The 23,915-nt window shown below is 36.3% G+C and overlaps 1 protein-coding gene across 2 annotated transcripts in view; it reads right to left on the bottom strand.

Moving 5' to 3' along the window:
* Positions 1-3,941: 3,941 nt before the first annotated feature.
* Positions 3,942-23,915, bottom strand: part of MACC1 (MET transcriptional regulator MACC1) — a 157,943-nt gene continuing 137,969 nt past the window's right edge. Inside the window, exon 7 of one of the 2 annotated variants that reach the window (XM_073238725.1) lies at positions 3,942-8,326. In XM_073238725.1, the coding sequence (XP_073094826.1) occupies positions 8,258-8,326 (69 nt within the window). In that variant the 3' untranslated portion in view covers positions 3,942-8,257. Of the gene's footprint in view, positions 8,327-16,026; positions 22,326-23,915 lie in introns of those variants that run through there. The other variant, XM_073238723.1, reaches the window with a different exon arrangement.

The raw sequence follows: 23,915 nt of genomic DNA, 5'->3' as shown, positions 1-23,915 counted from the left end.
TGGAAACAAAGGCCTAAGTTTTCTAATTCACTGTAGTGTATTTCACTTTGGCAGTTATTAGAGAGAGGGTTCTGCATAGTGTCAGCACCTATCGTGGGCCTTTCCTAAAGTTTGTTCTCTCATTGAGAGTTTCAGATCTGGTAGAAAAGATGGCAAAAGCATCTTATTTTTATTTTTTTAAAACTTTTAAAAACAGTTTTAAAAAATATATTAGAGGATATCTATATAGCTTCCTCTGCAAGAATAGGTTTTAGAATATTCCTTTAAAATATTCTTTAATATAACTAAAGGGTAAAGTTTTACAAAAATTTCCACATCCATGTCTCTTGTCATAAATAGATAGCTTGAGGTAGAAAGAGAAGTGGAATGGAGCGAGGAGCTCTGTGTAAGTTCTCATTCTGTCATTAGGATTCCATGAAATTTTTAAAAAATAAAATGCTTCACCCTAAAAAGTCATTGAATTATAAACTTTGTAGACCAAGTAGTGGGTGTTAGGCCAAAAAAAAAAATGGCTTCCTATAAGATATCCATGTCTTAATTCCTAGAACCTGTAAGTGTTACCTTTTAGGAAAGAAAGGTCTTCACAGAACTGATTAAATTAAGGATCTTGAGATGGGGAGATTAATCTGAATTATCTGGGTGGGCCCTAAATGCCATCATATACATCTTTATAAAAGGGACACAGAGTAAGATGTCTCACACACACACACACACACACACACACATGTATAAGAAGTCAGTGTGAAGATATTGGCAGAGAATAGCGTTCACAGCCACAAGCTAAGGGACACTGGCAGCCACCAGAAGCTGGAAGAGGAAAGCACCCCTAGAGCCTCTACAGGGAGTGCGGCTCTACTAACTTAATCATGACCCAGTGAACTGATCTCAGACTTGTGGACTTCAGAACTATGACAAACTAAATGTCTATAGTTTTAAGCCATCAAGTTTGTGGTATTAGTTACAACAGCCATAGGAAACTAATAACAGTGTGAAGTCTTTGTCTAGAGAAAGAAACTGAGGTTTGTGGAGGTAATATCACTCACACTAAATTACATAGTTAGGGGGAAAACTAGGGTTAGAAACCAAGTTTCCTGATCACCAGTTTGGGAATGTTTCATTCATCTTGTGTTGGATTTCCTCTTCAGGTTTCCTTTGGGCATGAATAGAGGTAGCCATGAACTTTTTACACTGGAACTCCTAAAATTAATCCTCCTGTTACACCCATTCTTCTTCACTGGTTCTCTATTCCCATTTAAGTGGTTTTATGTTGAATAAGAATATAGTATTCATCTGGCTCCTACTAAAGAGCTAGCGATGTCTGATGCCAAAGATCCAAAAATATTTCACATTCTTTTCTTTCAAAATCAAGTTAGGAAACATGAATAGAAAGCATATCCAAGCTACCGAGGGCTGGGAGGTTTTGTAATTATCAACTTGCCTGTCTTATCTTTTGGGGAAAATAATTGGGGTTGCTGCCCTAGGGCTCTTCCTTGGAGGCTTACCATGCAATACTGAGCCTTCCTTTTACTTTCTGAACAACATTAAGATGAAATTTTGAAATTTCTGTCTTTAACGCTATTGCAGTGGGCTCATGGAAGTGGCCAGCAGTATAAGCCACCTTTTAAAGGGCTGCAATAACTGAGTTGTACTGGCCTTGTTCCTTCCTAAAATGCCCTGGCAAACTTCATATTTCATCTCCCTTCCTCCTCTTAACTCACCCATCCTTGGCACTCTGAATAGCACTCATGTGTTGGTGATTCTAGCATCAAATATTTCTACGAATTGATAAAAGCCTACTCACTCCTTGCTTTTTTTCCTCCCCCACTCCCAAAGTGCACACATATCTTTAAATTCAGTTGTGTACTTTGAATATGTTGAAAACAATTTGCTTCATACAGTTTGTTGTACTAGATTCTCCATAAGGTATAATAATTGAAAGAGAAGCCTTGAAATCAATGTAAATACTTAGTATCAGCCATGAATTAAATAAAACCTAAAGGGAGTTAAATAATTTGCTCAAGGTCTCACTCCTAAATTATAGGAGAGGCATTACCAGGAGACAGGTTTCCTGTAAGTCAAATTTATCGAACATTTACAAAATGCTCAACCTCTGCCAAGCTTTCACAGTTAATTTTCACTTTAACATAACAAAAGAAGAAAATTAAATGACTTATCCAATGTCTCACAAATATAAATAATTGAGTTGTGTTTATTTTTGTAACTTTTATTTTCCCTTTATTATGTAAAAACTGGGCTGTCATTATAGAAAAATTAGAAAATACAGATAGTTAAAAAGGGAGGAGTCAAAAGAACATTGCAGTCCTGTCACACTAAATTGATCCCTACTTAAAATTTTGTGTGTATCATTTAGATTTTGCCTACATATTTAAAGTCATTTATCCTTGCAAATATAGTATCATATTTTATGTATTTAGAAAGATATTTTTTCTTGTAACAATAGATCATGAACATTTTTTTTACTATGATTATTCGCTTATATTTCTGAAGGCTAACAAACCTTTTATTACATAGAGCTATTATTTATTTAACTCTTCTATGATTGAATATTTGGGGTATTTTCTTTAAAAAAAAAAAGCTGATTGTTATAAGCCATACCATGGGAACATTCTTATGCCTAGGTCTTTTGGCATTTCTCCATTTCCCCTTCTAAGATAAATACTTCTAAGTAAAAGACAATGCATTCTAAGGCGTTCCCACTGGGTGCAAGACCCCCAGCAAGTCATGAGTGTCCTCACTGCCCCAACATCTCCCAACATAAAATACTGCTATTTTCAATCTTTAAAAAATTGAACAGAAGAAAAAATACATTTGATTTATTACTAGACCCATATCTCCTGACTCCAGAGCTTCTTCCAGGACCTGTATTTCCATAATACTCCCAGTGATTTATTATGAATTAGTCTTTTAGGGGCCAGACAAATAAATTAGTTTTCTATGGCTTCAGTGAAACATTTTATTTTTAACCAAAGAAGGACTGTATTTTCTATGGATTAAACAGCCAATTTAAGAATCGATGATTTGTAAGTACCTATTCTCTGGAGCTTACAAAGTCCCTATTCTCTTGAAACATTTCATTTTAAAAAGCAGGGATTTCTGTGTGATGGCCTAATCAGTGGCTAAGACAACATAGTTTCACTAGATAATTTAGCAGTAATGGTCTCCTGAGTTTCTGTTGGGGTCTGACTGGATTAAATTCCTTCCATTTTCTATTTTTACTTTACCTTCAGTAAAGAAGAAGAAGGAAAAGCCATTAATCTCATATTAGCTGGAGGGCCACGTTGCAATATCACTCTGTCTAAATATAGCCACATTCCTTCCTCTTTAAAATGTTTGTTTATAGGAGCAAAAAGTGGCTATAAAATGCTAATGGTTGAACTATGAAATACAGATACTAAGATAATTAGTTGCTTTCTAATTTAAACTTCATAACAGAAACCAAATGACATGTTAAATCTGCTTTATGAAAAATTCAAGTATTACAGAATACTGTCCTAATCCACCTACGTTTTTTTATTTTTATCTCAGCAACACCTCATAAAAGGATAAGGAAACCCTCTTTAGCTTTGTGCTAATTAAATACCCTCACTACTAAAAAAATGTGAAGCCATTTCTTTCAGTCAGTACATGACTAATAAAGTGAACAAATATGTCATATAAAATAAGGTTATTTAAATTAAATGTTTGTATTCTATAGAAATTCTTATTAAAAGAAAAGTGGATCATTTAATTAACTTTTGTAGCTCTGAAAATACTTTTATTTTTATGGCATTGAGTTTTATTGAAATTATAATGCCTGAAAAAAAAAAGAAGCAATACTGAAAGTAAAAATTCCACTCTTCAAAACATGACCATGGGTGAACAATAGTCCAAGCTTCCTTCTGGGCATCCATGTGCAGACAAACTCTGAATGTGCTATGAACATGTAGGTAATGTGAGAGGGAAAACTAAGGGGATGCCATACTTTGCATTCCTTCAAAAGCTGACCCTGAGATAAGAACTCAGATGCAGGTAGTTTACTTGGGGATTGATCCCAGGAGTAAAAGGAGGAAGCAGAGAAAGTGACCTGGGCTAGGCAAACATGCAATAAGGAAAGCTTGCAGGAGTGGGCACCTCTGTGGGCGACTGGAGGTCACCCTTCTTAGAGAGCTTTTAAAGGCTTGAAGGACTCTCACAAATGTCAGAAGGGTCCCACTAATATATGGGGGATATTTATCCACCTGTGGTAGGACATTTATCCACCAACTACTGTTCCTCACTGGTTGAGGTTTGCCTTGAGGAGGCATGAAATTCTAGGCCACTTTAGGGTTGCCAGTGGCACCCAGGCAAGCCCCAAGCGGAGCAGCCGAGAGATGCAGCCCTGGAGGCGGGAGGAGATCATGTGCATGGAGATAGCCACTGCAGCTGCAGGTGAACTCAGACACAGGACTGGGAGTCAGCAGACATGCTACCGGGATTTTGATCAGGGATGGATTCCCCAAAGGAGAAACATCGAAAGTAATGAAAAACACATTCATTTTTATACTAAAAGCAATGGAGACCATTGAAATGTTTTTAACAGTGGGTTGAAATGAAGAGATATGTATCGTGAAAATATTAATCTGGCTACAGACTGGACCCAACGGAATGGGAGCAGGAGCCAATGATGTTTATGTGCCTTCGAAGATGGCTGTGGTTGTCCAGGCTGGAGGTAACTCCGTTCCTGGATTCCCAGAGCGTTGTGGTTAAACCTATTGATTCTAGTTCCAGACCGCTCAGGTTTGTACCAGGCTTTACTTCCTTCTAGCAGCTTATGTAAACTCCTTGTATGAAGTTTCCTTACCTGGAAACTGGGAACAATGGTAGAATCTACCTCACAGGTGTTGGAGTGGATTAAAGGGGTTAATAAACCTATGCTCTTAGAAGAGTGCTGGCACATACTAAGTGTTCTATTAATTTTAGCTACTACTTTTAAGGAGGTAGAGTTGGACATGAAATTGAAAATCAGGGTGTGTTTAGGAAGAGTATGCAGAACTACCTGCTAGATTGGATTTGGGACATAAGGAGGAAGTTTCAAAATATATTTCTGTGTTGTGTGTTGCATTATAGGATAGAATGTAGTGTTAGTCACAGGAACACAGGAAGACACCAGATTTGAGAAGAAAAGGTCATGAGTATGCTTGGGACCTGCTGGATCTGAAGTGAGTTAGAAATATCCAAGAAGAAATACCAAGCAGGCAGTTGCATATAGAGGTTTGGAGCACAGATGAGAAATCTTAGCTAGAAGTACAAAACCGTGAGCTATCTGGAGAGAGGTGGGAATTGAAATGGAAGGTATGGATGGAAAGAGTACAGAATGAGAGCAGAAAGCTGTGCATAGCAAAGGAACGCTGATAGTACAGAGGGCTAGGTATAGGCAAACTGAAAAGTAAGCAGACTTGCAACTTTCTATCTAACCTCTCCATCTTTTCAATATGACCTCCTTTCATTTGGTCAGCCCTTATAAACTGTTCAATGAATTCATATTGCTGCCCATTCATTTATCAAGCAAGGGTTTACTGAGCAACTTCTATGACTACAGACTATTGTGTATGCTGAAACACTCAGCAGTGAACAAGACAGACATATTCTCTGCTCTCATGAAATCTGATAGATCATATAGTGAAAAAGCTAAGCAGTTTATTAAAATAAAGTGATATGATAGGATGAGACTGAATGACTACCTTGGTTTGGGCGGTAAGGGATGCCCTCTGAAGAGATCACATTTAAGCTGAGATTTTAAGGATAAAGGGAGGCTGCCTTTGGGTCATCATACAGAAATACAGTCCATGAGCTTTATATAGGCTTTATAAAGCTCATCTGCCCTACAAAGACAAGCCTGCAGGCTCAAGTAGCAGAAAGAAAGACTGTGTACCTATAAAGGAAGAGTGCTGGGAGATAAATTTAAAAGGGGTAGTTGAAGACCCAAATATGTAAGGCTTTGTAAGCCAGAGGAAGAAGTGAAACAATAAATAGGTAAAATAGTAAGACTGTGGCAAGTTTTAAGCAAAGGAATGACAAGACCCAATTTATGTTTTAAAAATATCACTCTGGCTTCTCTGTGGGCAATACATTATAGCAAAGATAGAACAGAAGCAGGGAGACCAATTAAAAAGCCAGTGCTATAATCCAGATAGAAGACATGGTGATTTGTACAATATTGGGAGATGTAAACAGATAGAACTGAAGAGTTTCTGATATAATATGGAGGTAGAGCTAACAGGATACACTGAAGAATTAGATAAAAAAAAGAGGTATCAAAGATGACTCCCAGATTTTAGGATTAAATAGCATGAGTGGTGCCATAGACTGAAATGCAGAATATTGAGGGAAGAGCAGATTTAGGATTGGGAAATCAAGAGTCCCATGTAAATCTTTACAAATCACTAGATGCTTGTGTAGAAAATAGAAGTCTGTTATTTTGTAGAGTCAGGGATGGAGAGGGAGGTTTTGGTGCCATTGCACGAAGAGAGCATTGAAAACCACAGGACCTGATGAAGTAGGGTGTGTGGATCCAGAAAAGAACATTTTATGGGGGCAGTGGAAGAGACTGGGAAAAGAAGAGCCTGAAAAGGAGCAACTGGTGATATTAGAGGAAACTGGGAAAGTATTGCAGAAGCCACAAGAAGAAAGGTTCTTATATTGGAGCCGTGGTCGTCTGTGCCAAACATTGCTAAGTAAATAAAATAAAGAACAAAAGGGAGCCAGGGGTGACAACCCTGATTGCACCTTTCCCATAAATACCTCATATTCCAGATATTTGGTGATGCAGCTTCTATGGAATTTACCCACTTTGTGTAATGTTCTCCCAAAGTCTTTCCTTTTGACTTGTTACCTGACCACCAAGTCAAGCTATGTGACATGAAGATTGGAACAGTTTGAGATTTAACAAACATTCTTGTTTATCAGCCAATATTATCCCTTTGTCCTGACCTCTAGACTGCTTTTGGTATGAAAGGTCCTTAACTAAATAAACCTTTAAAGAAAATAAATCTCAAACAATTCTTCAGTTGTCATCTTCGTTCTTGAATTTAGCATGACCTCAAAGGCTTTCCCTGATGTTTCAAGTTTGCTATTGAAGTTAAAATTTTCTTCAGGTTTCAGATACTCAATATCCTCCATCAGTCAATACTATCCTCAAGAGCAAGACGTGAAATTGATGATAAGATTATAATCCATGCTTCTGGCTGGAGCATGGCCCCTTTCTGATTCAGACAATCTCCTCTTTTCATAGCCATTGATTAAAAAAATCCATCCCCCAAATATATACAATATATAGAAGAAACTGAAGACAGAATTTGTCACCTCCTACTGTTGTGTAGACACTCCCCAAAGCTCTCTAGATTTCCTCACATGTCAAGCAAAGATGATTAGGTTCCTACTATTTCAAAGCTTCATTATGATTGATACAGTTCATCAGTAAATTGCATTTTATTTGAACTCTTGTGCCTATGAAACATTTTTTATTATAATTTTTGCAACAAATATCACATGATAAAGTCATGTTGTGATTGGGAAAAACTCCTTTTAACTGATCCTAGACAAGTATCAAGTTAATGTTTGTGAGTTCTAGAAGCCAGCACCAGCCCTTGGTTACTCAGCTTACATGTTGTGAAGGGGAACCTTATCCAAACATTCTGCTCAGGTGCAATGCTTAGTTCTTTTAGAGAACTAGAATGCAGCACTTTATTTTTACAGGGGGCCAAAAAGATATATAAGGGAAAGCGATTATAATTCACTCAATTCCTTCACCCTACCAACTCTACTAAAACCAACAGTGATCCCTTACATAGCACATAGGGAGGCTATGCTCTTGAGGCTTCATATGGATTACTTTCTTTAATATTCTGAACAATTAAGTGCTATTATTATACTCATTTTGCCAATAGATACCTTGAGATTAAGAGAGACTAAGTAATTTTCTTGGAGTCACACAGCTAGTAAATGATGGAAATGGCATATTAACTTCAATTCTGTTACTCTGGAGCCTAATTTCTTAACCAGTAAGTTTGGAACCCAGGGTCATCCTACTTGATTTTTCACTAAGTGAGCCTCCTGAAAGTTAAACATAGCTAAATAGAAGTTTGGCATAATTTTTTTTTCTAAATATACAGACCTAAAAGCTACTAAAAGGTAATTCAGGGCTGCCATATGTGGAGATGAAATTGTCACACTTACCTTCTTTCAACAGGACCATCCAATGCAGTTTCAGGGCTTATTTTCAAAATACAGAGCTAATGCCTGTATCATTTAGGCACAGAAGTATCTCAGGCTCAAGGGGTTCTCCTTCCTGTACAATATGAGAATGATACAGCATGGTTAGTCCAAGCCCCTGTGTTTGTGCATTGTTCTCATCCACGAGTGCAGCAGAGCACAGGATACTTTGGAAATGGAAGCCCTATTTCTTTCAATCCAATTCTTAATTGAGTGGGCAAGATTATTCCAATCCTGACATTTTCAATGCTGTGGTAGTTGTTGTATCCCAGGGGGACTTTGACTACACTAGCAGGTCCCCAAATGGGAAGGCCAGAGCAGGGCAATGCTGTTTGATGCCCTCAGCTGGGTAAGCTGGGGTGAGAGGTGAGCCAGAGGCCCAGGCAGCCAGTGCACTATGGTAAAACAAACTGAAGCAGATGCAGCTAGTTGGGCAAATCCGAGCCAGAATCCTTAAAGGAGGTATGAGAAGATATAGAAGACCAAGAAAGAGCAGATGCCAAAGCCAATTCCTTCTTGACATTCTGACATAAAAGTGGTGCATTGCAAAATTCTTTAGAAAAATGACTCAACTTCATAAAAACATCCAATGTTAGCCAAGTGGAATGAAATTATGTAAATATTTTATCAGTCATGAAGATCAAGCCCTGGTGGGTTTTCTTTCATTCTGAACTATATTCTATAGTTTGGATATTAACTTGAGGCTCCGAATCTCCAGACCACGGACCTACAAAATTGGACTCGATCGTTCTCAACAGCCATTTGTTTTTTCTGGCTAGACTTGTGGTCCAACATGTTTCCTGCTGGTCAGGAAATACCAGAAGTACAGACTTTCCCGAGGAATCTGGCTATTTAGCCTTCCATTTTTTTTTTTTTGCCAGAATTTAAACATGTTAAATATAGTGAGGAAGGGGGTGAAAAAATTTTTAAAAAGAAATAGCACAAAATTTTTAAACTAGGAAAGGGACAATTTAATTCTTTTGGGGTACTGAATAAAGAATCTAAAAAGAAATTGGCAAGAAAGTAAATGTTTTATGAACAATCTATTTTTTAAATGTATATGTTTTAATTTAGTTCACCATTCTATAAGACAAATGATTAAAAACAATATTAGAGCATGTATTCCTTAAAATTGAACAGTGAAATCTATCACTAATGTATGTTTGACATACTGGATCAATTTTCTTGGTTCTCTTTGATGTCATTGTCATTATATGATACTTCAAAATGAAATGATAGTGATAATTGGATAAGGCTCACTAAATATTACTGCCAAACTGATATTACATTAGATTAAATGAGAAAAGTCAGATGTAGAATCTTGAACATTTCCTAAGCATATATGATATCTTTCCCTTTATCTCATCTCTACCTGGAAACAGTAGAGAACTATAAGTAAAATTGGTTCTAAGCCAGTATAAAAAGCAGATTTCCAGAAAAATGTGGACTGCAGATGTATCTGGCAGTCAAGGGATGAGGAACCTGAGAATGCCTGGATAAAGTAATGGGCTTTGGGCTAGACCCTGTTAAACTCAGTTTGGCAGTACTGTAGTTGACTTGGGACTTTGTTAAAATCCTGCAGTGGGTGGTTCTGAAAATAAAAATCCAGTTAAACCATCTGGCTCTTCAGCTATGCAAAATATAAAACAATTTGCCTGGCTTCCCTCTTTCCATCCCTCCCTCTCTGATAACTTTCGATGCTAGATTCTATTTTTGGCATTTTTATTATTCTGAAAAACATTTTGAGCATGCTGAGTGCCCCTCTACCAATCGACATTGAGAGCAAAGCTTTTCAAAGCATAATGCATTGACAGTCATAGTCAAATTATCTTCTGAAAAATAAAAACACAGACATTAGACCAGATATTATTTTTCCTGCTCCATTTTACTACCAGATAGTTTTATTTTTTGAAATGAGGTTACATATAGACGCAATTTAGTTACTGCTCCAATGGCTGGTTTTTAAAGTTTTGTAAGCTCTCAAACCATTATCTAACCTACTCAACCAATAAATCTTTAAAAATGGAAAACAGCCAGTCATAAAAGGAGAACAACACAGAGTAAGAAAATGAATTCAGGTACAAATTCATATTTAATGGATATAAACCTCAGAAGCTGTGAAGTTAATAAAATTTACTAGCAATGTCCTTTAAAGCAATCCATACTTTCTTAGAAAAGTAAATAAGCTATTGCATACATCATTTTTGGAATACGTATTTTCTTTTGTAAAGTGTGCCTAGAAAACACACAAATAAGGTTAATCAGCATACGAAAAAAAAAGAAATGTGTAGTTTATGGAATCAGCCTTTTAATTTTAGTCACATTCCTCATTTGCCCTGGCAAGTGTCTCTTGGCTCATAAACATAAAAATGTCTAGTATTAGTTATATTCAAAGAATTATACATCTAAGTAATGAAAACACTTAAAATAATCAACTTGAAAAAAATTAGAGTTTCAACTATTCAGTATTATTGAGGCAGTGTAAAAATATGTATTTCTGTACATAATTGGTAACAGTATAAAAGAGTAGGAAATTTCTGGAGTGTTATTTCACAATAAGTATAAAAATATTTTAAAATAGAGTTACTCTTTGACCCAGAAATTCCATGTATAGCAGTTTATTCTAAGTCATAATTGGAACAGTGTACATTTATGTATATACATATTTTAATATATATAATTTATATATTAAGCAGTAAGAAGGTAAATGCTTTATGATATATATGTGTATATGCATATCATGTATATATATGTGTATATATGTGTTTGTATGTGTTTGTATGTGTGTGTATGTGTGTGTGTGTGTATATATATATATATATATATATATATATATATATATATATATATACCTCAGGGCAGCATTGCTGATTTACTTTAAAAATTGGAAACAAGCTAAGATAAATAAATTTGGTTAGGTATGATATAGCCAAGGAATACCATGAAGTCATAAAAAAGTAATGATTTAAATTCATTTTTTTATTAACATGGCAATTTTTTAATGATCACCTATTAAGGAGACATTTATGGCATTTTTGGGTGGTAAGACAGTCTTTTCTGTTACTAAGTGTGTGGAAGAAACAAGAATGGTAAAATACTGAAGCTGAATGATGAGTAATTGATCATACTAATCTTTCTACTCTTGAGTTTGAACAGTTTTGGAGCATTTTTTTAAATTCAAGATTTCACATGCCTTTTTAATAGTAATACCTTTGGATGGTGGAATTGTGGACATTTCTTCTCTCTTTGGCTTGTCAGTGGACATATATTACTTAGTAACTATTTTAAAAGTTAAAATGAACAAAAATTAAATCTACACAAAAACATGTTTTGCTCATTGTTTCCTTAACTCTGCACTCCATCCAAGTACTCTTCACAATGCCCCCTCTCTCAGACCTACTTCCCTCCAAAGTCAGTTCTTACCACAGAAAACCTTTGTTTCAGCATCAGTCTTCTTTGCTGTAACACCTATTGCCAATCTCCTGCTATTTTGATTCTCGCTATTACCCAGAACAGATTCTTAAGTCCCAACAATTTCTCGGGAATCTTTGCACCTATGTATGTGTATGGGGGTCTACACACCTGCCTGCTCCTCCTGCCTTTAGTCAATCCCGTCCTCTCAGATCTATCCTCATACCTGCCTCTGGCTTTATGCGCTGGCCTTTGCCCCTTTTCTCCCTAGATTCATGGCATCATTTGGTTCTTCTCTTGTTAATTACCTTCACCCATCTGTTTTGCCTGCCATGTTGTTCACATCTGCTCTGTACCCTGCACAGACCAACCACCTCTGCACACTGCACCACTCTGGTCCTGCCTAAATAGCAGTGAGACGGATCTTAGCTGAAAAAATAATGTCAGTGTGTCAGTTGTGAACGGTCTGGTCAAGAATGTTTTGGTATTTCTATATTCTTAGAGATGAGGACATGATTGGTGAAAAAGCCTGTTTCTGAAGCTAGACCACCTAGACTCCAATCCTGGATATGTGACTTGGCAGCTGTGGAACCTTAGACAAATAAGCGCCTCAGTGTTACCATCTGTAACATGGTCTACAGGATAAAATGAGCAAATATACATAAAGCCTTTAGAACAAAACTTGACACATAGAAATACAATTAGTATTTGTTCTTATTACTAACTTCAATATTTAATATTAACTCTTTGAACATAGTAATTACTAATCAAATACTGGTAGGAGAAATTTAGAATGACTATTAAATAACAAAATTTAACAAATGCACAAAAATTACATCTTGAATGAATGTGTGAATGAATACATTCACTCCTTTAGTAAATATTGGTTGAGCTTCTGCGATGAGGCAGCCACTGTGCTAGATTCTGAGCATTAAGGTCTAGAGCAAGATAAATGTAGCCGTAGCCCTAACAGCATTTACATTGTAATGGAGCCTAAATTTGAATTGAGGAGTGAATATATCAGTGGCTTAGTGGATGCCAAGGAATGTCGCTGTAACCGTTGTTCTGAAGTGGCTTTCTCTTTACCAGGTAAGTGAAGCCATGCCATCTCCAGGTAAGTTCAACTGTTTCAGAAATTTTGCCTCTGTTCTTTCTGACCTTGAAAGATGATTCACAACTGTGTATTTATTAATCAAGCTAAAGGTTGCTTACTCATTTTTTTAAATTAGATCTAATTTTAATTACATAAGGGATTGAATAGAATTAAACATACTTCGAATCCACATACAAATAAAATATTATGCTTGATAAAATATTCAGTTCTTTTTTGCTTTTCCTTTATTTTTTCACAAGGAAATAAAAGCTCTTTTATGTTTATTATATATTTTCACAATGCATGCTTACTGACCAACTTTCAATAATTAAAAGAATAAAATAAAGCAAAACATAAAGGAAATCCAACCTCCTGAGATTGGATTTTAGCCACTGCTATTTTCCCTTTCTCCTTCCCTTTTCATCCCCTCTTCTTCCTTCAATTTTGCCTCTCTAAATAATGTTGAAATAACATTACATATGAACATTACATATTTGATGCTTTCATTTCTATAGGTTAAATTCCAAAAATAGGATTTCTAGGATAAAGTGTACATACATTTTTTTTATTAAAGTGTTATTAATATATAATCTTATGTTGGTTTCAAATGTACATCACAATGGTTCAACAGTTGCCATGATTGCAAAGTGTCCATATAGTTTTAATGTTTTACTGATACAGCTGAGTTGATTTCCAGAGGAGCCATGTAAACTTGGAGTCTACCAGCAGTTTATGAGGGTCCTCCTTGCTCCCCTGTCTTATAAACCTTGGTATGTTCAAGCTTTTAAATCTGTTAACAGTTTGGTTTGTATAGTATTGCCTCATTTTAATGGGAGATTTATATATCCTTGATTTGTTCACCTCCGAATTGCCTTTTTGTAGTTAGGGTTCATTGGACATTCTAAATATATGAGCTTTCGTCTTTCATAAATTCTATAAAATTTTAGCATATTTCTCTTCTGTTTCTCTTTTTTCTTCTTGTTCTCTCTGTCTAGAATACTCTTATATATAGAACTTGCACTCAGTCCTCTGTGTCACTTTACCTCTTTCAGATTATCATTCTTACTTGTCTCACTGTCATGTTTCTGTGTAATCTCTCTGTATCAGTTCACTAATTGTTTCTTTGGTTATATGTAAGAATACCACCTCTACTAAGTTTCTAATTTTGATCCTCTATTCCTTTCTAGTACACATACTTGATTTTGTTTTAGATCAGCTAGTTTATTTTGATAGACTTTTGTGGGGTTTTTTGTATTATTTTTAATATTCTTTTATTCCACCAAGCTCATTGGGCATACTTATTTTATCTTATGTTCTGTATATCTGCCTATTCAAAATTGGCAGTCTATGTGCATCAGATTTTGCAGAGATATTTTTATTTGTAATCATATTATTATTATTTTCAAGAATGGAATCTTTAGCATTCTAGGTATATGGTCATATCATTAGCAAATAGAGGTAATTTTTTCCAATATTGATACCAGTTATTTCATGTTTCTTGCCTAATTGCATTTACTAAGAAGTCTAAAACAATGTTGTATATTATTGAAAATGGTAGCATTCCTGTCTTACTTCTGATAGTTTTCAATGAATCATGTCTATGTCCCCCACAACAAATGCTGAATGCTAACAAGCTTGGCTAATAAGCAGCCAAAGTTCATCAAAAACTCAAAAACCTACAAAATACAAACAGAAAGATACATTTATTACACAACAGTCATTGTCAATGAATTACATGTACAAGGCATCATGAGGACACCTCAAAAGAAAACAGACAAAAATATATAGAGGATTAAAAAGGCATTAAGTGTTTCTCTTACCCAGCTTCCACAAAAAATACAAGATTGAAAGATTGAAAGGACATTAGGATATTGTGCACAAGGATAAATAGAATGTGAGAAAGAAGTGACTACAACACTATTTTGGAAATTATGGAGCAGGTGGATGGCTGGTGTATTAGTACCCTATGATTACTTTAAGCAATTACTACAAACTTGATGATTTAGAACAACACATATATTCTCTTACAGTTCTGAGGGCCAGAAATACAAAATGGTTTCACTAGCATAAACCAGGGCGCTGGCAGGGCCATTCTTTGGGAGGCTCAGTGGTTGAATCTCTTTCCTTGTACTTTTCCAGATCTAAGAGCTGTCGTTGTTGCAGTCCTTGGCTTATGGCCCCTCTCTCCATTTTCAAACCCAGCAGTAAAGTATCTTCAAATTTCTCCGTTTCCACTGTTGTATCATCAGCTTTCTCCTCTGTGGTCAAATCTCCCCCAGCTGCCCTCTTGTAAGGACACTTGCAGTTGCATTTAGTGACCGAGTGACAATTGCATACAGTCCAGGACAATCTCCCTATCTCAAGCTCTTTAACTGATCACATATGCAGTGCCCCCTTTTGCCACATCCACTCCCAGGTTCCATGGATTACGTCTTGGATGTGGTAAAGTACATCAAAGCTGAAAGCTATACTGTCAGTGTATATATAACAGAAGCAGGATATTTTGTCACAGAGCCACAGCAAGTCATAGGAACTGAAGGCATCAGCCAGCTACTCCTGCAACCAAGGGAAATTGGTGTGGTAGAAATCAGGAGGACCAGTTAACCACAGAAAAAGTCATTCAGTTCCTCAGATCATCTTCCCAGACATATGCAGTCAGGTCACTGCCTCCCCTCTAATGTGACAGACTCAGGGTCACTGCACTTTGCTCAGGACAGTGAGGCCAAATGGAAAATAGGGTATTCATTAATTACCATTGAAACCTAGCCACCTTTTTCCAATTGGCTCTGTGAATGCTTCTAGATAGGCTGATATATCCCAGGCAGGAGGATAAGTGAATATCTTCTGTGGAAATGCACAAGGAGCAGAGACGGGAAGGTGCTGACCAGTGTGGCTCTCTCAACACAGCCAAATGAAGCGCCACACAGGAAGTCCCACCAGTAAACAGGACCCACATGTCCATCGACACCTCCACATCCACATCAACAGCTTTTTCTTAAATATGAATACAAAGTCATGTATAAGTAGGCATTAGAAGAAAACCTCTCACATAAAGGAGAAAGACCTGAAGAAAATGAAAGGAAAAAAGGTCTCATCAAAGAAGGAGAAGAATATTTCTTTAACTGGCACTTTAGATCTTCAGAAGGTTAGAGCCATTGTACTCATAAAATGAGAAAATGAGGTAATTTTCTAAAATGCTGTGGGCATAAAATAATTAAAATCTTGGAAAGTAAAATTATGACAATAAAAAAGGCAAGTCCAATAGAAAGGTTAAAGACAAAGATGAAGAAACCACGCAGAAAACATGTAAAAAGGAAGAGAAAAGACTTCAATATTATTCAGTATTATTCTAGGACTTGCAACACTGACCATTTAGAATTCCAGAAAGAAAAAAAGGGAAGAGAAAATTATCAGAGCAAGTGTTTTAATTTTTTTCCAAGCTGAAGCATATGAATTTCCATATTGAGAGGGATTATCAAGTGCTCAGCACAGCAATTACATAAGATGTACACAGAAGTATATCACTAAAATTTCAGGACACAAGGAGACATAGAAAATTCTAGAAGCTTCCCAAGAGAAGTAACAAAAGCCCACATTCAGAAATCAGAATAACATCAGACTTCAGGAATGCTGGAAGCTATAACACGTGGAACAATTTCTTCAAAATTCTTATGGAAACTCAGAATTGTGTATCTAGCCAAGCTACTAAATTAAGTAGAAATAGCCCAAGTTAAGACATGAAAATTTTTGGTAATTCTACCACACATATTCTATCTCCAGGTCATACATTTGATCCCCTGCATTCTATCCTCAGCTACAGATTATAAGATGAAGAGGTTTACCAAGAAAGGAGAAAGCAGGGGTCCAAACAACAAAAGAGTCATTTAAAAGATTCTCCACAAAACAATAAATGATGAGAATCCCCTCCGAATATGATGATGAGACACCAGGACAGTGTTCTCAACAGAAGGTGATTTTGTCTCTCAGGGGATATTTGACAATGTCTGGAGAAAAATTGTTATCACAACTGGGGCAATGGGGAGAGTGCTACTGTCATCTAGTGGAAAGAGGCCAGAGATGCTGGTCAATGTCCTCTAATGCACAGGACAAACCCCTACAAATAATCATCCGGCCCAAAATGTCAGGGGTGCCAAGGTAGCTGAGAAACCTAGTTCTTATCTAGTAGTTGTGCAGCAGGGCGGAACAGGAACCAGTTCAACTTAAATGAAGATTTTGAATTCATTCTGTGGTCAGTTCAGAGCCACCAACACATTAGAGCTAAGTTTCAGAAAGTATCTTAGCAGACATAAAATTATGATGTAAGATGAGCAATGGGTTATAGAGGCAGGCAGAACGTACTTGGGGACCCAACTGAGCCATTTTCCTTCACTCTGATTGCCTCATTACTAATTTGTTGCCAAAATAAAAGACTTTTCAGGCTCTTGCCACAAACTAACAATGGAACTTTATATCTTCTCAGTTTCCTCTGCTATACAACTTGTGAATTTTTGAACACACATCAGTTTAATTGTCCATCCACGGCACATACTGCTTCTTCCTCTTGAGTTTCTCTACCTTGTCCTCCCAAGGAATTTATTGCCAATATCCAACACTAAGCTCCAAAAGTCAATAAAGCAGGAAGCAATTAAAAATTGGTAAAATGGCCCCTAAGTATCAGTGCATTCTTAGTTTATTTTGAATCATATTTATTTATCATGTAATTTGTATATGTATTGGTTGAGGTAATGCCAGCACTGCAATCTGTAACCCCAAAAATGTATACCAGCTCAAGCATACTATACATTTCTTGCTCACTCACATGAAATGTAAATCTCAGATTAGTAGATGTCTCACCTCCCAGTAGTGATTGAGAATTCCAGGCACCTTCTATTTTACAGTTCTGCCTTCTTGGCTTCTAATGTTAATGTGCTCATCAGCATTAAATGGGTGGATGGGCAAACACATGTAGAATAATGCATAGGAGGTTTTATGCTTTGGGCCTGTACATGGCATACATCACTTCCACTCACTTTGCATTGTCTAAAACTCAGCTCCGTGGCCACACATAATTGTAAGGAAGGCTGGAAAATACTGTCATCTACCTGTGTGCCTAAGGAGAAGGGGAAATAGCTGATGAAGACAGCCAGTATCTGCCACTGCATGACTCTGAAAACCTTTCTAGTAATGTTCAGAAACAAATAAAGAAACAAAAAGTACGACGAAGTTTGGTTATTTGTAAGGCACATATATAATCATTGATTATCATATAACTATTGAAATCTGAGCAGAATGACAGTGAACAGAAATATTAATATAAAAATATTTTAAAATATAGGAAAGGTCCCTGACCTGCAGAGTATAAAACAAATGAAGCAGGTCAGAGGAGCAAGTAGTGTCAATCCCATATCAGCATAGGCTGTGAAGAACTGGTGAAGAGCAAGGAGCCAAACATCGCCACAGAGGGCAAGGAGGAAGCTTTCTCCTTTGAGTTGGGGTTAGAAGAAAGAACTCAGTTGGTTGTAAAAAAAATGAAAAACCAATCTTGTCAGGGACATTAGAAAGATGCAAAGATGACTTGGGAAAAATAGGAATGCTGAAGGGAAATTTTCTTAATGAATGAGGGATTTCTTCACCTGGTGTTGAGCAGGTAAGGTGAACTGTATGAAAGTGACTGCAGAGTTGGAGAGGCGAAGATTCTGTGTGTGAGGCTCTTATTAAGGGGATCATTTGCTTTCACAACGTTGGAGGCAATAACAAAAAGGAAAAGGAGACTACTTTACATTTATTTTAATGGTTTAATTGTGTAAGCTTTTATTATGATTGGTGTGCTAGGCATTTTGCTAATTACCTTTTGAATGCTTACAGCACATTGAGATGGACATTACTATCTCATTTTTTGCAGGAAATGAATCAGTTGTTCCACATCACATAGCTAGGTAAGAGGTTGGGCAAGATTTAGAAGCTTGGTTGGGTTACCTCCAGAGTCCTTTAAACTTTTGCTGAAATTCCATGCTATCATTTTTTGTTACTTACCTATTGGCCAGTTTGTTTTTTCACATCTAGTCTACAAACTGTTAGAGAAACTGCATGCAGTATTTAATTAAAATAATATCGTAAAAATTTGTACACTCTGAAACAATTTTTCAGTGTTCATTAACATGGTGAGTATCAATCTATGGCAGAAAACAAATGCAAGGCTTTTGTGGTAATTTTGAAGAAGAAAACAGGAATGAGTAAGTAGAAAATAAATGGTTTCTTGAAGTTCTTCCCAGCTCTAGCATCCTATCTTTAAACTTACGGTTGTTAAGAGAAAATGTCTTTAAAATTTACCTCAAAAATTTAATTTAGAATACAACAGTGGTCACACACTGCACAATTCATGCATTTAAAAAACTTTACTAGAAATAGAAATTATTACCAACCTCCACTGTGTGAAGACTCCTGAGAATTGGCATTAGGATATATATTTCTTAAAGTGAATTTTTATGCAGCAATTAATTTGGCAAGGTGTCACAACTAACATTTAATTGCTACTACATATTTAGGAATTTTAGCTCTTCCTTTTACAAATCATGTTAGCAAAATGTCAGTAGAGAAATATGTATTAGGAAACTCTACACTCTAATTAAGGGAAACAAACTTAAGGTGAGTCTCCTAAGCTTCTCATATTTAGTATATTCTTTCACCGTGAGAACTATGAAAATAAGGGCAAAGTTACTTGAAATGTCTGGAATACACCCTGCCATTCCCATTTCTCAACTAACAAGCATTTTTAGATTGAAATTTAAATATCACTTCAGTGAAACCTTTCCTGGCCCCCAATAATGTTGGGTATATACTGCCAGGATTCCAAGAAAGAGTCATTCAGAGGAAGAATATCATGACTGATTATCAGTGTCAGCCATGAGCACGGCTACAAGAACTGTGTTTATTTGCCATAACTAACAGATTGTTAGGGGGAAGGAGGCAGATGCTCCTACCATACCTAAAATAGCAATGCTTTCAGTCCATATCAGGATTTGCTTGCTATTTTGGCTTAGAGTATAATTTTTTTGGGGGGGAGATATATATGGTTTTGAACATATACATTCTTATTCAATATTCACCAAGGTTTCCTCTCCTCCGAAATTTTCTGCAATTGCCAGAGATTTCAGGATATCATCCCACTTTCATCAGATAAATACAAGTCAACCCTATCTAGTCTGGCTGCCTAGCCAGGTTTACAGTGGCCATTTTCTTATTTTTTTTTCTAATTGTAGTTTCCAACTCAATTTGTCCTGTCACTTGACATTTCTTATATGTTTTTGCTAAAAGTATACATATGATTATGCATTTGATTGATCTGGCTTAATCATAGCTTAGATGAGGTCATTTTCCCATCAGATCACCAAAAAGTCATCTCAATGACATGCCTGATTTTATCAGATAAATAGTGTCACTTAAGTATAAATTTTGATTATGGTTAAGGAAAAATGTCTGCAATCCTTTTGTATACTAGTTCTTCTAGTTTTCAGGGTAAAAACCTATAGATTAGAAGTTCCTTAATAACAAGAAGGACATTTATCTCTTGTGCTTGCCCAGAACCTAGCACAGAGCCTGGCACATGATAATCAGAAGGTATCTGTTGAATGAATTAGGTCAATAGATCAGTTGCTTAATTCCTAAGGCACAGTATTTTTCTCCTTATTGTTGTTGCTAATATATTGCTTTTACTTAATAAATCACAAGATACTTTCAAATGAGATTTTTCACATTGCTTGATGATTTTGTGCATTGTAAAAAAGACACTACTTTATTTAACCTGCTTTCCAAATCAAAAGTCAATGTTATAGTATAAAAGAAGCTGAACATTTCAAAATCTCAGAGAAGGGTCTACTTTCATTTAAATTAATGCAGAGGCCATGAGAATCTGACATTTTGATCCATCTGGTCAGACATAAATGTCCTTATAATGATACTTTGGAAAGTTACTTCTGAAATCCCATTTGGTTAAGCTGTGTAATGAGAGTGGCACCAAGGGCTGCACAGTCTGTACCACATCCCCACTCCCCAGAGATGGATCATCTTTTGAAGCATTTGAAAACTTAAAAATAAACTTTTGTATAGAAGTCTCATTACCCTATCTCATGTCCTTTACCAAAGACTGGAAGCTGCTGAAATCAGAATTTTGTGGAAAACTTTTACTCAGATTTGTGCATAATAAATTGAGACTGGAAGTGCCTTTGTGGATGTGAGGGAAAACATCACCCACTCAATGGGCAGAACTCAAATCCAATCCCCTCCCACTGGACAGATGTTTACTTCCTTGAAACCCAGCATGATTCATTGCTATTTTCAGCTGTAAAATACCAGTGAGATGTTTTTAGAATTGATCTTTTACTATTTCTAATCAACTCTTGTACCCATGTTCTCAGAGAAGGCACAGAAAAGAGGGAGAGAGAAAAACTGTCCTCCCTTTCCCCCCTCTTGAGTTGTGTTATCTCTACAGTTAGAGACTTCAGTTCATTTCCTCTGCAAATCAATCTGACGCCACTGAAATCTGGTGCATTCACTTGCCTATTCAATTACTTCTTTAGAACCCAAACTCAAACATAAGCACTTTTGGAGAAAATAGCTAAACAAATCCATCGGCCACATTATATCAAATCCTTTCAGGCAGAAAATGCAGTCAACAGAGATCATCCTACTGAGTTGCAGATGTTGCAAATGCCACTTCGACTGGGTATTTTCCTCCAGGAGAGATTTTGTTTTTCCAGAGAGGAAAGTGCATTCCCCCAAACCTTCCTCACGTTACATGCATTTTATATCAAAGGCAGTGTTTGTGCTGAAAGGGCAATGGTGGCTCCCTCTTGTTAAGGGAACATGGAGATCCATAAGTGGCTCTAACAAATGGAAAGTCCAGCTTGAAGCCTGGGGCTGGAATGACTTGTACTCTATGCTGTGTCAGCCAAAGGCTGTGTTGCTTCAGTGAGCTCTATTTTTGGAATCATAGAGCCGATGCTACAAATCATCATGAGGTTATTTTACCAACTGTACTAAAATTTCCACTCCTCATATTACTCAGGAGCTGGTTGCCCTTAAAATGTAGCAAGGCTGTTTGTTTGGCAAAGGCCAATGTAACTATGGCCATTAATAATGGAACTATTTTGCAGAAAGAGGAGTAAATTTAATACTATCAGGGAACTGGTAAAATTTTTTGGATATTTTGCTTTTTGAGTTATGGTTAGGGCACAAACCGGAGTTTAAATCCTGCTGCCTGATATGTAAACTAAGGAGTCTTCTGTTTAACATCTTTGGGCCTTAATGTCTTTATGATGAAACAGGGATAATATATCACTTCACGAGGTCACTGCAAGGAGAAATGAGGTCATGCATTTTCAGGCTATCTGACATATAAAAGACACTAAAAAACCACAAGGTCTTATCTCTTCCTCGTTTGTTTAGAAATCATGGCTCACATTCAAAAGAGCTCCTTACTGGACAGCAGATTTCTGAAGTCATTGATCATTTTTAGTGGTGCTGCTTCGTTTGTCTCTGGTGTTTTCTTGGCTTTCTTTCCTAGTCTGCAGTTCTGGTAGATCAAAAAAATAACATGATGGTTACACCATTATTCTTATTTTGACAGTTTGATACAGTTCTGATCAAATTTTGAAGTAATGTGAGGATCAGGGAAACAATGCGTGAGTTCACTGATTTCAAGAAACTTTCATTTCTAAATAAACTATTGAAACTTACTAGACTAAAACTTGGGCAGTCAGTCTAGTTCACTCTGTGCAGGTCTTAGAATTTACAAGTCATTTCACAGGAAGTTGTTTTCTCATTTGATTCTCATAACAACAGTATGAAGTTATGCAGGGATTTTTTTCACCCCTAAAGCAAGTAAATGAAGGATCCAAGTCATAAAGTCACTTGTTTAAGAACAAACACTAAATAAAGACAGGAGAAACTCAAGTCTCCTAAATTGAAAAAAAATTTTTTTTCTTTTGGTGTCCTCTCATAGCACACAATCTGTCTCCCCATGTACCTGGGTCACCTTGAGTCGGTCACATAATCTTTCTGTATCTCAAGGGAGATAATTACACCTGAATATTTCACTAGAGTATTAGGAGGGTAAATGAAGATGATGTATATGAAAGACTTAAAAATGCATAAAGTTATTATCACTGTAATTCAGGAAAGAATTGTCAACATATCTCCCTATGACCTCTTTCCAACACTCTGGAAGATGACAAACATATTTGACATATTTATTATATATACAGTATATGACAAAGAAGAATAGAGCAGCTGTTTTCTGAAACAAAATTATAAATGGTTGAAGAGTATACAGCTATACATTCTCCCTATGAACCACCCTTGTGATAATGAAAGAAATGATAGAGATCCTAGAGAAACACTCATATTTCATATCTCTGGGCTGTGAACCTGTATCAGACATCTACTGCTGGTTAACAACTGTGGGAGGCAGAGTTCCCCAGAGAAACAAAACCGAGAGGAGACGCATAGGTAGATGTAAGAGGAGCGAACAACAGTGGTTGATGATTTATCCAAAATCTGTAAAAGCTGTCTTTTCCTTTCTATTTGCTCCTGTGAATCATGCATTTACTTCATTTCTCACACTGTCACATCTTACTTCCAATTAGTATAAATCAAGGCATGTTCTTAACATTTTTCATTGCCTAGAGTATAAAGTAGAGGTATGTGCATGTTTAAAGGCATTTAACATTCTGGCGTTTTTTCTCATATATTGGGGTTGGGGTGGGGGAGTGAGGATGAGCAGTAGAAGGAATACCTACAAACATCCTCTGAATTCACCCACCTCAAGGGTCTCTGTGCGAATTCATGCTCCATCTTTTATTAGGAGGGCTACTCTGGAAATTTCACTTAGCATTTCTTAATCACCATTTCTTACATGAGAAATGTTCAGCTTGCTAATTAGTCATGTTTTATAAACCGAACATTTATAGAGGTATATTAGTATATATGTATGTACATATATATTTATGCATTAATTTATATATGGGTAATAAAATGTTATGTGCATAAACATAAGCACACACACACATATATATACATACATATATACACACTTATATAAAAATATAAAATATTTCAGGCATTTTTGAAATGTGTTACAATACCTCATTTCATATGAATTTAA

This window comes from Manis javanica, chromosome 6 (assembly GCF_040802235.1).
Source record: "Manis javanica isolate MJ-LG chromosome 6, MJ_LKY, whole genome shotgun sequence".
NCBI classification, from domain to species: Eukaryota; Metazoa; Chordata; class Mammalia; order Pholidota; family Manidae; genus Manis; species Manis javanica.
Note: the sequence above shows the minus strand (reverse complement) of the source record. Positions and strands in the feature narration are given on the sequence as shown.